The sequence below is a fragment of the Poecilia formosa genome, unplaced genomic scaffold (assembly GCF_000485575.1).
Source record: "Poecilia formosa unplaced genomic scaffold, Poecilia_formosa-5.1.2 Scaffold18, whole genome shotgun sequence".
In the NCBI taxonomy this organism is placed as follows: domain Eukaryota; kingdom Metazoa; phylum Chordata; class Actinopteri; order Cyprinodontiformes; family Poeciliidae; genus Poecilia; species Poecilia formosa.
Genome location: NW_006799957.1, coordinates 1083074 through 1097263, shown reverse-complemented (window position 1 = coordinate 1097263; position 14190 = coordinate 1083074). Strand labels below are relative to the sequence as shown.

The window sequence follows — 14190 nt, the reverse complement described above, 5'->3', positions numbered from 1 at the left end:
GTTTTTCACAAATTCTGACAAAAAATGGTGTAAATAGAAAAAAAATCTACAACAGCTTACATTAGACCAGATTGTGTTAAATATACAAAGATTGAATCATCACACATGAATAGAAACCTACAAAAATAAACACAAAGATGCTACAGATCTTTTACGAATATCACTTTAACCATGACACCTTTTGTTTCATAGTCATTACATTTAGGAAAAATTGAGGGATACAGGAAGCCTAAATATCATAATTATTAATGGTATAATCAAAGTAAAACAGAGCCAAATGTCACAAATTTTTCATCTACATTATTTGTAAGATATTTGTCTTTGAGAAAACACTGTGTCATTTGGAAAATGAAGTTTTTGGTTTATTTGTTTTCACAGTTTTTGGTTTATTTCTTTTCACAGTGACACAAGAAACAAGAAACTCTTCTACTGCTGGACCTAGATAGGAACAGGATACAAAACAACATGAAATAAAAAACAAACAACAACAAAAAACAAAACAAAAGAAACACATAAAATTGAACATCTTTAAAGACTAATTTTATTACCTGCTTCTTTAAATTTTAATTGTGACATTTTGTGATAAACACTAATTCTGAAAATTCATGTTAAATCAGACTAAGCTACAAAGGTTGAACTTGCTTCTGACACCTGCAGGAGGAAATCTGAATAGCAAAGAGGTGGCACCGCTGCAACAGGTATCCACTGTTGGTTACCACTACTCACCTCTGACAGTGTAGGAAAGTAAGAGTCACAGATTGGCATGAACTTGCAGCATTCAGGTTACAGTAGTTGTTAACCTACCGTTGGTAGTAGTGCTTGTGCTAACACTGTAGTGCTTGTGAATATCTTTGGATTATTCACAAGCAATTTTCCCATCAAAGCTGGAGAGTGCGATGGCAAAGGCCTGGACGGCACACATGGGGTAGTTATAGTCCAGAGTAAATATGTCGTCAGCTATCCTTCCAAACTGCATCACAATGTAGTCCACTGGAAAAAATCAAAAATATATTAGGAACTCAGAGCTGATCAGAAGAAAGTGGGATACAAATCACTTACAGTGCCGCCAAAATGAATTTGCCACCTTAAAGATTTCTTGTTTTTGCCTTTTTTCGTCGATAAAATTATTACTTCCAATACAATCCTTGGTATGCATAGATTACAGTTTAACAGGCGTCTGAGCTGCATTAAGCCCGAAAGCCTTTAGAGGTGATTTTCCACCAACAGTCATGTAGGGTTATGCTGAAGAGCACAGGGGTTATGCAGCAGGACAATGACATGAAGTTGACCTCTGAATGGCTGGAAAAAGTAGGTTGTGGAGCACTCTAGTCAAAGTACTAACATAAATCTGATTTAGATGTGCTGGAATTACTAAACAGGAAACTCATGCTATAAAATCTTAAAAATGCACTTGAACTAAAACAATTCTGCAAAGAAGAGTGGGTTAAAAAATTCCTCCAAAAAGATGTAGAAAATTGATTTCCGAACTACAAGAGGGTGTCACAACCATTCGATAGTTTTTTCTTTAATGAATGAAACTGAATTATTTTTTGTCTGATACTAAAACAAAATATATCTACAGTAGTAGGAGGCCAATACTTTTTCACTTGTAAATGTGCTTGGCAACCAATTTTTGAGGGATTGCTAAAGTAAACCATATACACTCATCTGATCTTTTGTGTCTTCCTTGAACTTGTTTTGATAGTAAACCACTTTGTATTTCATTGTCCCACACATCCACATCTGGTTCCAAACAAACCAGACTGTTTGTGGGAAAAAGACAGATGGATATGGAGTACTCACAGTCCTTGTTGTGAACTATCTGGAAGTTCTTGACGGAGGCTTGTGTGACTCGGCCGTTGAAATTCAGCACATGAGAGGCAGTTTCTTCGTTCCACACGGGTGTCTTGTTGTGAAGCTCAATCAGATTTTCCATCCTTCTATTCTGGTACCTTACCAACAAGCCGTCACATTCCTGTGGTCAATTGGCAAAACATAAGTCAGTGAGCATCAAGAAAGAGCAATAAGATTTTACCCACTTGCCTTGTTCTTTTCTCATAACAAACAGAACCTAAATCAAGCTGTTAAACATCTGGCTCTTCTGCTGGCAGCCAGCTTTTGTAAAAAAGGGTGTTTTTGTTCATTTGCATATTTAGTTTTTAATTTGGTTGTTCTGTTTTTGTGTGGTTGTTTTCTTAAAAAAACAAACAAAAAAAAGAAAATGCTGGGAATGCTTTCAAGCCAAAGTTTAGAAAAATCTTTTGCTGAGTACGGAAGTGAAAAAGTTTGTTCAAGCAAACAGATATAATTGGAAAAAGAAATGAGCCATGATCACAATGTAATGGGGTGTAAATTTTCATAGAATCCCCTTAAAATACAGTATAACTGTAACTAATGCAGAAGAAGTGGTGCAGGGAATGTTTTAAATTTCAGCTCAGTTGCATGAGTCAGCCTCTTTTCAATTACGCTATCCCAACATGCATAGCATTCAAAGAACATGGAGTGCATCCAACAGTTTGATGCTTGTAATGCCTACTTTAAGTTTTGTGTGGTTTTTCAATGTTTGTCTTGACTTCAGTTTTAGCTTACATTTTTTAAACATTTTGGACCATCTTTTACAAGTTTTACTTAATATTTTTTGTATTTCTATTTTTTCTGTTATTGCTTAGGCCTTGGCATACATTTCAGGTACAATTTTGTTGTTAACGAGTCAAAAACATTTATTAAACGCTCAGACAAGAGCAGGAGTGCTCCGAGACCTAACTAATAATATTAGTTATTTAACCTGTGCTTATGCCAGAAAATGAGCTGTAGGTATAAAAGTCAGTTCAGCTGAAAGAAAATGAAATTGTTATGTCATTTTGTGTAGGGTGAAGTTTCTGATGAAGCTTACATTTCTGGGCCTGAGTGGGACTCTCTCATTGTCCTTGCTCATTCCTGGAATGATGACCGTCATCCGTCTGGGCCCTTTCATTCCAAGGACATTTGTTTCCTGAGGTGAGAAACAACCAGATTCAAAGTATCTACATTTCTTCTCTTCAGTATTCAGATCAGAATAAATCCCCATAAAGTAGCAACCAATAAACTGTAAGGAACTCACATAGATGATGCCAGCTAACTCTTGCCGTGCATTAGACATGTCTGGAAGAGCTCTTTCTGGATTTAGAGCGTTATCAAACACTGTGAATTTAGTTCCCATTAAATTGGACCTGGTTAAGAAAAGATATATTGACTTCTACAAATAGATTTTAAAAACATCATTATTCAGTTTGTCTGACTTCTTCTGACATACCTTAGTTTTCCCACAAAGTTCTCACCACCTCTTGATAAGTCTGTGGCATCAATGGAGATGAGGTAATTTGAAGTTGTGCTTTTCTTTCTTTTCCTTCCAGCCAACAGGAATGTCTAAGAAAGGTAATCACAATGAGCCACATTAGATCCTAACAAAGAAGGCTGTCAATGTTAAAAGGTGTTTCATCTTGCTGAATGATTGTTTTGTTGTAATTTTGTCGTGCATTACAGAATCTCTGAAATGTTAGATTAAGTGGGCAGATTGGCCTACCTGAAAGTGACTTTAAATCACTTTCAAAACAGCTTTGACTGGTCAAACACTTCCACTCCTATTCTCAGTTTTTATTTTGAGTCTGGTATTTTTAGTTGGTTCAGAAACTGCTTCTCAAAACAGAAGACAATTCATGAAAAGGTGTGGATGCTTCTCAGAGCCATTGTGTGCAACAAGAGGTTCATCATTCACCCACGCTCTTTTTGTTTTCAATATATGATGCTGTGTTCTCTTTAGGACATTACTATCAACATGTATTTCATGACAGTTTTATATTCCTTTAATAATTTACAATCTGACGTTATGGAGCATTTTTGCTTTGAAAAGGTTTTATATAGAACAAATCAAATAATAAATCAAATAATAGTCGAGTAATAATACTCAACTATTGGATGATTAAGAACCTGATGTTAAAATACAACATAGACAATCTTTCGTTCCAACTGAGGAGAGAGGATGGCCGGTGTTACATTTTAAAACCTGACAATGTCTTTGCTGTTTGGACTAGGCCTGTTATCTGTAGCATCACCAGGTATTATTGTTTTCCCACAAAATACCAAACAATGAATGTTTTCTTAACTGAAATTTGGTTTTGATTTTCTCTGTTGGCAATGTAAATAATCTGTCTATAATGCACCTTGCTTTTCTCTTTCTGTGAACAGAGTTAGACAGTAACCTAAAAAGGAGCAGGCTAATGCAGGTAATTTTCTGGTAAAATGATTTCCAACTTTGTAACTACCTTAGGCCGTAGTTTTATCATTTGTAGACAATAAGGGTGCAAATGTCGATGATTTTTTGGCCAATCACTGATCTTTGCAAAGCCTGCCCTCCAAATTCCGATTATGGCTTATATGATTTTTTTTTTGTTTGTTTGTTTGTCAGAAAATATACTAAATATCACAACACAGTTTTTAAATTGGCAACAGTGGAGTGACTATTGTTAACCTAGCAGATGCAGACGTGACCTGGTGGCTGAGTTTGTCAGTCAACCATCTTCCTGCAGAGCAGAAAGGGATAGTGGCTGTCAAACCTTTGCAGAGGCAGATAAGATTAGAGGATAGGATTCATTCCACAGGTAACTGTCGGCTCATTCTCACCTGATCTCCCAAACTTAAAAAAATCAGACCGATTTATCAGGGCACCTCTCATGATTCTTCTAAGCACCTGAATGTCAGTTATTATCCTTTTTTTAACTTCAGGAGATTATGGTAGTCAACATTTTAGACATTATAAAATATTTAATTTTACTTTGTATTCACTCAGTAATTCATCCTCAGCTTTTGGACAAAAAGCATAATTTATTTTTCTTTTTGTCCAAAAATAAATTATTTCTAATTTATTGACCAATCAACACATTTCCCCCAATTTATCAATGGGTGTTTCCTGACCTTTTTCTCATTGTCTAGATGAAGATAATACAGAGGATAGAGGCTCTTATCCACTCCTCTCTGGTCCCGCGTCACTCTGCATTTCACCGTCACACCCTGTGGAGCTGGCTCCATCACAAACGTCTCCAAGTCGTCAAACTCAATCTCAGGTGAGGGAGCTCTCTCCTGATTATGGGACAAATAATTAGTACATTTTACTGCATTACTAACTCTAAATGTTTGTCGTGCTGTTTTATTACTATAACATAATTTAAATAAGCGTTTACTTTTTTTGGAAAAGCATTTTTAGAATTTAAGCTACCTTCTTCTTCTTTCCTTTAGCCTTTTTCTTCTTTGTCTTCTCTTCTTTCTCTGATTCAGATTCATCACTCTCTTCTACCTTTGCTGTAAGAGAAGACACATTTATTAGGCAGGTTGACAAACCCAAACAGTGGAAGAAATGTCAAGCTAAATTGCCTTTTTTCTTTGTCTTTTTGTCTTTTTCCTTATCTGCTGTTGTCTGAAACATAGATGCCGAACCGGCAGTTGATTTCTTTTTTGATTTGCTTGACTTTGTCTCTTCTTCACTGTCATCACTCTCTGATTTGGCAGCTGTTTGGTAAACACAGATCTTAGTTGAATTTCATGCACTTATAAAAACAAATGTCTTTGCTAAGATTGTGCTCTTTACTCAAAAGAACAAGTAGTTAGTATAATATACAACTAATACCAGTTATTTACATAAAGTTTATTCTGATTTTATGCCAGACAGTGTGTAAAAGAAATCTGGAGGTCTTTCCAGTAAACATTTGGTTTTATCTGTGTATGCAGCTACACAAAATATTAAACATTAGAAAAAAATATGTTATGGTTTTAGAATTAGTACAGTAAGGAAAATCTATAAAATATTAAGTATTGAATTACCTTTCTTTTTGCTTTTAGATGATTTGTCCCCGTTTATCATAAACATTGATGCAGGTTCTTTCTTCTTCTCCTTGTCCTTTGATTTTGACTTTTTATCTTTGCCATCAGAATCTTTGTCCTCTGAGAATAGGAAAACAGTAGAGTAAAAAAAAAAACAAAAAAAAAACTATTTACCCATGAAATCGATAGGAAATAATCCTTGGAATAAAAACCAGTAATAAGAACACATTTTGAAATAACCAAACATTAAAAGACAGAGGGATAGGAGTTGTTGAGTTGTGCCAAACCATCCAAAGTCAAATTAGTAACATATTGAGGGTGGGACAGATGTGGAACAACAACAGTAATTTTGAGCATAAAGTCTCGATTTTGCATGCATTTAGTTTGACATCTGCTTTTGCTGCTGCTGCAAGCTGTTTTTGTCATATTCAAGAATTTAAGGAATGCGGAAAGAATTAAGGCTTAACAGCTATTTGACCATATTTAGATGTCAAATGCATTTTTTCGCCTTTTTTTCGTGGGGAAATTGTTTAGGAAGCAGATTTAATGGCCTCTTGTTACATGAGGAAGTCGTTTTTCTTCTGTGTAGATTCCAAAAACACAAGCGACTGACTGAGTCTCAGAATGCAAGGCTTGTGTGAAGAATTCAAAACTCCCCACTCAAATTGGTGCCATAAGATCTGCGTCTTCAAAACCTCGATTACACCCACAGTCCTGTTAACACTTGCTCCCAAAACCAGTTCCACGGTAGTGAATCTGATAGAACATGCCCCAACACTTAGCTCTGCTAACAAACGACTTCTTAAAGACGTGTTTTGTCTGTGTGATGTTGATAGTAACAAACTTTAGGGCACTTCAGGACTGAAAGCCCTTAGATTGATAGTAAATAAATTAGAGATTTTAGCCAAATGAAATCTTTTCAAACACTTTCTTTCAAAATTCATGTGTCATATCTCTATGGGTTGTACTGGAGCAGCGGATACTAACCGAGCCAAAGCTGCATAATGATGAGTGTGATATTTGAATTTTCTCCCTTTTTGTGAAAGAGGAGAGGTCGTATTGCCCCTGATTATATTATTATAACTTGCCCTATAAACAGGATGCACAAAACACAAGTATGAAATCAGGTATTGTTTTCTTTTAAGAACATTATGACAGTGCTTCTTTATGAGACAGTATTCTGTTCAGAATGATCCAACATGTTTTGTGCTGAAACTTTAAAGGTTGATAGGAGAAAGTTTTAACATACAAAATGAAAAAGGGGATTAATTAAAATAATTTCTAGAAGAAGAACAAACATTTAAAAATAAGAGATGCATTTTTTTTTAAATCTATAGTTTTATTTTGTACTTCAAAAATCTTCTTTGGAATACTTTAAGATGTAGAGAAAAGCATCTATGGAAGCTTTTGCTACATATTCAATTATTTGTTAACACAAATCCCAAATCAGTTTCTCAAATAGCAGCAACTGGGCATTTTGGCATTTTGAATTGTTAAAGCTCAAATTGAGAGTCATAATGGGAAAGAAACAAGGGCTAAGTGGCTTTGAACATGTTGCTGTTATTGGTGTCAGATGGGCTAATCTGGGTGCTTCATAAAACTGCTGGTCTCCTGGGATTTTTGCATTCAATCTTCTCAAAGTTAGAGAGAATGGCAAAAAACAGAAAAAATATCCAGTGAGCAACTGTTGTGTTGACAAAAAGGCCTCAGAATGACAGAAAGGCAACAGCAGTTCAAAAACCACTTCATTGCAACAAAGGTATGCAGATTAGCATCTCCAAACACACAAACCTTGAAGCAAGCTGCTGCAGCAAAAGACCACACTAGTCCTACTCTTGGCACTAAGAACAGCTACAAATCACACAAATGCCAAAATTTGGACAGACTCAGGAAAAATAAAAGTTATCTCTGATAGAGACCTGATATTACAAGCAACATTCAGAAAGTTTGAACCAAAATCCGAGGAATGTTTCTGACACCTTGTTGAATCTAAAACGCAAAGAAATAAAGCTGTTTGGAGGGTAAAAGAGTTCAACTGAGTTCTAGAAAGATATCTCCATAAAGTTACACAATTGTGCAACATAAAGTTGCACAATTATATATATTTTTTTACTTATCAAGTATGTTTATTTAATTGTTGTTTTTTTTTTTTGTTTTGTTTGTTTTTGGCTAACAAATACCACTTTTGGTTGATCAAAGCCTTCTTAAAAAAAGGTGAGGCTATTATTTCAACCTTTAAAAATAAGTATTACAATTTTAAAATCTTCCTGATTTTATTTAGAATTTCAATTTCTTATCTCTGGTTTAATCTGCACCTTTACACTCTGTTGCTCCTGCTGTCAAGGTATTTCCACTTACTCACCATTACACAATAAAATAATCCGATCCGCTTACCTACAGTCTGGTCACATAACTGTTGTTTTAAGCACTTTAATGACTTGGACTGCTCTGAGTTGTAAAATTTAGCAGTGTTGACTAACAGCTAGAAGATTCTGGGTTTTCTCCAGTTTTCTCTCTGGAACCTGTGATTAGAAGTGGAAATAGATGTGTGTCTGACATAGGGAGTCTTATAAGAGTGTGTTTGCTTATTATTAGAGAACAGTGCACTCATATTCCCACCTCAGGTAAGTAAGTAACTTGAAAAAATGTCTAATGCCAACCTCACAATGGACAAACCACTGAGGCTCTAACCCTAACCCATATTATTTTTTATAGGTTAGAATAAAAGAATAATGGCATATATTAGATTATTGCCATCATTTAAGAACATATCAAGGCTACCATTTTAAATATCCTATAAACATCATATATATATGATCATGGATGTTATGTTTTTGTCATACTACATTACTACTCGTAGTTTTTGTGCTTCTAATAAATTACGATGACCTAATATTGCTAAATAACTGACACAGGTAAAATATATGTGAACATTTTAATGTCTTTGCATTTTATTGTACCTTTAGTTTTAGATTTTTTCTCCTTGGTATTACTTGCAGATGGAGAACTCGCCTTTGTTGTTTTTTTCTTTGTTTTCTTTTTTGGGGTATCCTCCTCCTCCTCATCATCATCCTCTTCAGTGTCTGAGGCTGGAAAAAAAGCAATTAATTATTATTTAACTCTTTGATTGATACACATATTTTCAAAATGTATTGATAGTAACATAAACATAAAGTGTGTGGTTTAAATACTTTTCACACTACCTTAAACATTATTAGCTTCATAACATAATTACCTTATAGTCCCATTTTAATGTTCTCAGAAAACAAGAAAGAACATGAATAAAACATGGAGAAAATAATTTTTAAAATATGGACTTTTGTAATAAGTGTTCTGATAGGCAATTAGGCAGGGTGATGTAGCAGTGTAAGAAAATCAATATTATCTTAATTTGGCCAAAATATTACTTAGACAGTTATTCTACAAGGCTAATGAAATATCTCCCTCTGTCCTGTTTCCACCATTCTAACTAACTGTAGTGTCCAGTGTGTTGACTCACATTTCTTCTTTTTTGGAGCACTTTTGGCTTTCTTTTTTGGCTCTTTTTCTTTATCCTTCTCAGGTTCCTCTTTATCTTTTTCTGGTTTCTTTTTCTTTACTTTTTTTCCACCTATAAAGTTTATGAGTTGTCAGATCTGCCTCAGAAAACATATTTTCCATTTTTTTTATCACTTTCGTAGAAATAGTTGAAATAATTCTCACTTTGAGTGGTGGAGGCATCATCTTCTGCTGCATCTTCACTCTTCTTTGTCTTAGTTTTCTTAGGTTTGCCTTCACTTCCGTTGAGTTTGGCTTCAGAGCTACCGTTGGGCTGTTCTTTCTTCTTTTTTGGCTTCTTTGCGTTTTCTGCTGATAAATCTTAGTTAGATGTGTGGGTTTGTAGGTAATGACATTAGAGCTGAGATGCAATGACATCTTAGGTCTCAAAAACATAAATATTTAAAAACTCACCATTAAAAAGTCAGACGTATGGAGAGAGCAAGGGGAGGAGAATACAAGCAAAATTAAGACAAATTGCATAATTTATCTGAGTAACATTTGTTGAGTTTAGGTGAATAAGCATCTCATTATTGGTTTATTTAATATCAGCAAGGATATCCAGCAGTAGATGCTGAAACTTATTTCTAGCATTGAGTAATTTATTACTATTTCTAATAATACAGTGTTGTTGTATTCAAACTTGCAAAAACCTATTTTCCTGCCTTATTCCCCACTTATACTTAAAAAAATATAAAGTAGACACATTGAGGTGATTCGCTAATACATATGTACTGTTTTATTGTTATGTCTGATTTAATATACAAACTCAGGTTTGCAGTAAGACATGCACCTGCTGTATTGCCTACATTTTAAGATGTAAAAGTGTCTGGAGACAACATGTTATCTAAACATATTTTAATTTCATTTATTCAAACATTCTCATTTGTTGCAGAATATCATAGTGCATTTACAACAATATCAATATCTATGTGGGGAGGGGCATATTTTCTTTAGAATAACCCAAATTCTTGTATTTTCATGGTTTCCAAAATGAGCTACTGTCATGACCCAAGGCTCAAATGACACTTTGACACTTTTTATGAAATCTTTCTTCCTATGCAATCATTTGTACAAGGGATAATGTTCCCCAGAGGTTGATGAATATATAACCCAGTTTTTCCTTTAGCTTTGCACCAAATGACTCGTACAAGATGTCACAGTGTTACAAGTTGTAAGGTCAGTGTGATTGCAGTTGGCGGAAACACAGGGGGTAATCCTATTAGGTTCAGATCCTGCATCCATGGAGACTATTTGTGTCTGCAGTAAATACAAACTCAGATTGATGTGAAGTGTGCTCCAATGTGACAACCACATTGTAATGAGTTGTTGTTTCCCAGAAGTTGAAAACTCACATAGCAAAATCAAGGCAATCTGCCCATTTTAAATTAAACATACAACTTAAAATCTAATAGTTAAATCTTTGATCAAATATTATATATTTAACAAAAATGTACTTGAAACACCTATAAAAGTGCTCAAAAGGCTTGCATAAATATCAGACAATTGAGATATCAACATTTATTAAGTTCTAATTTAATAATTCTGCAGTACTGGGTGAGTGAAATGACTTTAGCTGGATTTTGCTTTCCTTGTTCAGTAGTACTCACATATAATGTCAAAATGACGCTTGATTCAAATTACTTTTTTCCTATTCATGATGAAATCATTGAAATGGTCCAGTAGAATGAGCCATTACCTTTAGCACAATGTATTAATTCACTGGTTTAACTCATATGTTAGCATAAGTAAACAAAATTATTATCACAGATATAAGTAGAAGATGCAACAATTCTGTTTCTGAAATGACTTTGAAGTCTAATCAACATAAAAATCTAAACAAAGGCCAATTTCTTTTGTCTTTTGTGTGACCATCTTTTCTAGTTGCAAATTAAAGTTGGCATTTTGAAAATATATATGCAAAAAAAATCAAAGACATTCTAGCCAATTTCTTACCTTTTCTGCAGACATGGCTTGCTCTCCAAATTAGGATGCACTGTTGACTCTTTTTCAATTAATAGAAAGTAGTAAAAACCAGATTCTCACATAGATAAAAGAACGAGAAAGCCCTGAACTTAGTGTGATGTCTCTATCAGCAGAAAGTTGCTAATAGGATTTATGTGTAAAGCCATCTGCTCTGCAAGAAACACGTCAACAGGAGAAACCAAGGCAGCCTCAGGAGGAGGGACCTGAGTTGTTTGTCATGTAGGTCAACATTTAGTAGAAGAAATGTACTTTTTTCCCAAAATAAAGCTGCAGCTTCTCTGCAAATCCTAAATCTCAAGAAAGCAATAAGTGACAATGAAGGACCCAGTCTATTGTGCAGAAATTCTTCCTTTTAGAAATCTTCCTCTGACCAAACTACCAAATATTTGAAAATAACTCTGAAAATGTGTAAAACTTAAAAACTTTTACTAACTTGGTAGAAATTAAGAGACGAGCAGATAACTTTTAACACATCATCTCAATTGGATCAAGAAAACTTTAGAGATTCTCTGCCCTGGAGTGACTCTGCGCATGTATGGATGGCAAGAACATAAAGAAGGATTACGAGAGGCAGAAAGTGTGACATCATCCTTTGGTAAGGAGGTCATTGTCCTGCAAATGTCTTCAATGTGTGCCACAAGATTATTTTTCATTATTTATTCATGTGAACTTTTAGAATTTACAAATAGACACATTTTATAACTCTGCGACTCCTCCAGAAGATTAACCCACTTGTAGACAGCAATCGCCATTCTTCAAAGAACAGGTCAGGTTGAGTATGGTCAGTGTAAAGTAGGTCTGCCTGGCAGCAGCATCTTATTGGTTAAGCAACACTTGGCCGGGAACTTTGGAAAGAGGGTGTGGTGAGGCGTTTACACTCATTCAGAAAACCACAAAGCTTCACAAGTGATGGAAGACACAAAGAAAATAATATAACCAGTAAACTAAATACTTCCAGAGAAATACTTGAGCCAAGTTTTATAAGCCATAGACAAACTCTAAGCTGGTAATTACCTAAATCTCTTTTCGCAAGGTGAAGCTGGAGGAGCAGAGCTGATGCTAAAAGAGGTCAAACCCAGGTTTTACCTCTTTATGCAAATAAATATGTCACTACAAGCGAATCCTTTCTCCTCACATAGTTTGGTGGAAAGGTGTCACATGATCCCCCACACCACCACCATCAACAACAATGCACACACACACACACACACACACACAAACACACACACACACACGCACACCTGCACGCACAGACACACGCACACTCCTCACACACCATCACATCAGGATGTTCTGAACCTTAAAGCAGAGATACTTAGCCAATCATTTTTACCATTTTTGGTAGCGTTCAGACGTGATAATTTTGATTTTGAAAATTTCCATTTAGAAATAGATTGGTAAAGAGGGAAAATGATAATTTTTCTATAGCAGCGAGGAAAAGCCTCTCTGGTGTTTCTTGTAACAGCTTAAAACACATTAATTTGTTCTTGCTTTTCATTATTTGAAATGTTTTTACATTTCAAGTAATTGATAATTCTTGTTCTTTTATTATTAAAGGACTTGTGTAATACAATTAATAATTGAAATACAAATCACGAATTATAGCATATAAGTGAACAGATATTAGACCAAAAAGAAAAGAAAACACTGAACATATTAGATGTTTTTGTACTACAAAATTGCTAAATTATGTTCTGCAATAATATTTATAAGTGTCATAGCATTGGGATTGATAATTACTTTAAGAGCTTTTATGTAACATATAAACATATTGAAAAAACCCACAAAACTTATGAGATATTTTCTTACATTTGGATTTCTGTACATATGATTTTCAAAGAATCATAAATACAGTCAGAGGAGACTTTCCACAGCCCTGGATAAGACCAACAATAATATCTTTCTGACAGTCTTCTTTTGTAAACGTTTCAAAACTAAGTGTAATTCCCTCTTCCAGCCACCAGAGGCTGCTGTACACAAAGACACAAACATTCTGACCACATGGGGAGATGCTGATGTAATGTAGATGTTATGCTTCACAGATGGGCAGACTCAACCTCAACAGTACTGAAAGATGTACATGTCAGCTGAAATTTGTTTGTAAAATGACGTGGTGTATCCACATGTTATCCAAGTTCAGACTGACCTGCAGGCAGAGAGCTAACAGAGGAACGGACAGATCACAGCTGCAGTGACCAACAACACATGGTGGGACATAAAGAAGGAGGAGTAGTTTGTAGCTTTATAAGGCCAGACTCTTTGTGCCTGTGCATTGATGTTCTGGTCACGCAGTCCAGTCTGTTGACTGTGAAAAGGCTTCAGACTAATGGCTTTGCTGGCATTTCTGCAAATGGTTGACAGTAACATGGCAGTTGGCAGGGAGCCTAAGGAAGGCCACTGACCTCCAGGGAGCGACAGTGAAGCCATTGTAATCTTAAAGAGACAGAAACTTTCCCTTCCATATGAATTGTGAATTATGTTTCAGCATAGGAAGATGGTAAACAATCTTGAAGGAAAGTGAAGGAGGAGTACAGGTTTTATTAGTGAGATTCCGATTTAATCAGTTTTATCAAGTACTCAAGGACCGTACGTATCTTGGAGAGTCGGCAGACAACAGTGTGTCAAATGAATCCTCAGAAATACAAAACTGTAGCGTCTAAAACATTTTTCTCCTTTTTTTTTACCGGCCTGACCTATCCAATATGACAGTATTATAAGGAACCACAAGTAATAGTCTAAAGAAGAAATGTTTTAATTTCTGTTGTAGTTTAGAAATATATACTCTTGTTGTATTATTGGGAACATTTACGTTGT

General features: G+C 35.1%; 1 protein-coding gene across 1 annotated transcript; it reads right to left on the bottom strand.

The window, feature by feature from the left end:
• Positions 1–385: 385 nt before the first annotated feature.
• On the bottom strand, positions 386–11541 carry LOC103134597 (TUB like protein 1). The gene is made up of 13 exons (XM_007546900.2): positions 11347–11541; positions 9556–9688; positions 9353–9463; positions 8814–8942; positions 5854–5973; positions 5407–5541; positions 5252–5334; positions 4951–5115; positions 3293–3405; positions 3101–3209; positions 2894–2992; positions 1804–1975; positions 386–990 (listed from the first exon to the last, which is right to left on the bottom strand). Exons 1-13 carry the CDS (start codon positions 11359–11361, stop codon positions 857–859), a joined length of 1518 nt encoding a protein of 505 aa, XP_007546962.1. The 5' UTR covers positions 11362–11541; the 3' UTR covers positions 386–856.
• Positions 11542–14190: the final 2649 nt, after the last annotated feature.

What these genes read in the sequence shown, in the direction of transcription:
- LOC103134597 (XM_007546900.2), bottom strand. An exon ending in TGATGCCTCCACCACTCAAA is followed by an intron (nt 9,464 to 9,555) that starts GTGAGAATTATT and finishes TAAACTTTATAG; the next exon opens with GTGGAAAAAAAGTAAAGAAA. An exon ending in AGTTAGCTGGCATCATCTAT is followed by an intron (nt 2,993 to 3,100) that starts GTGAGTTCCTTA and finishes TTCTCACCTCAG; the next exon opens with GAAACAAATGTCCTTGGAAT.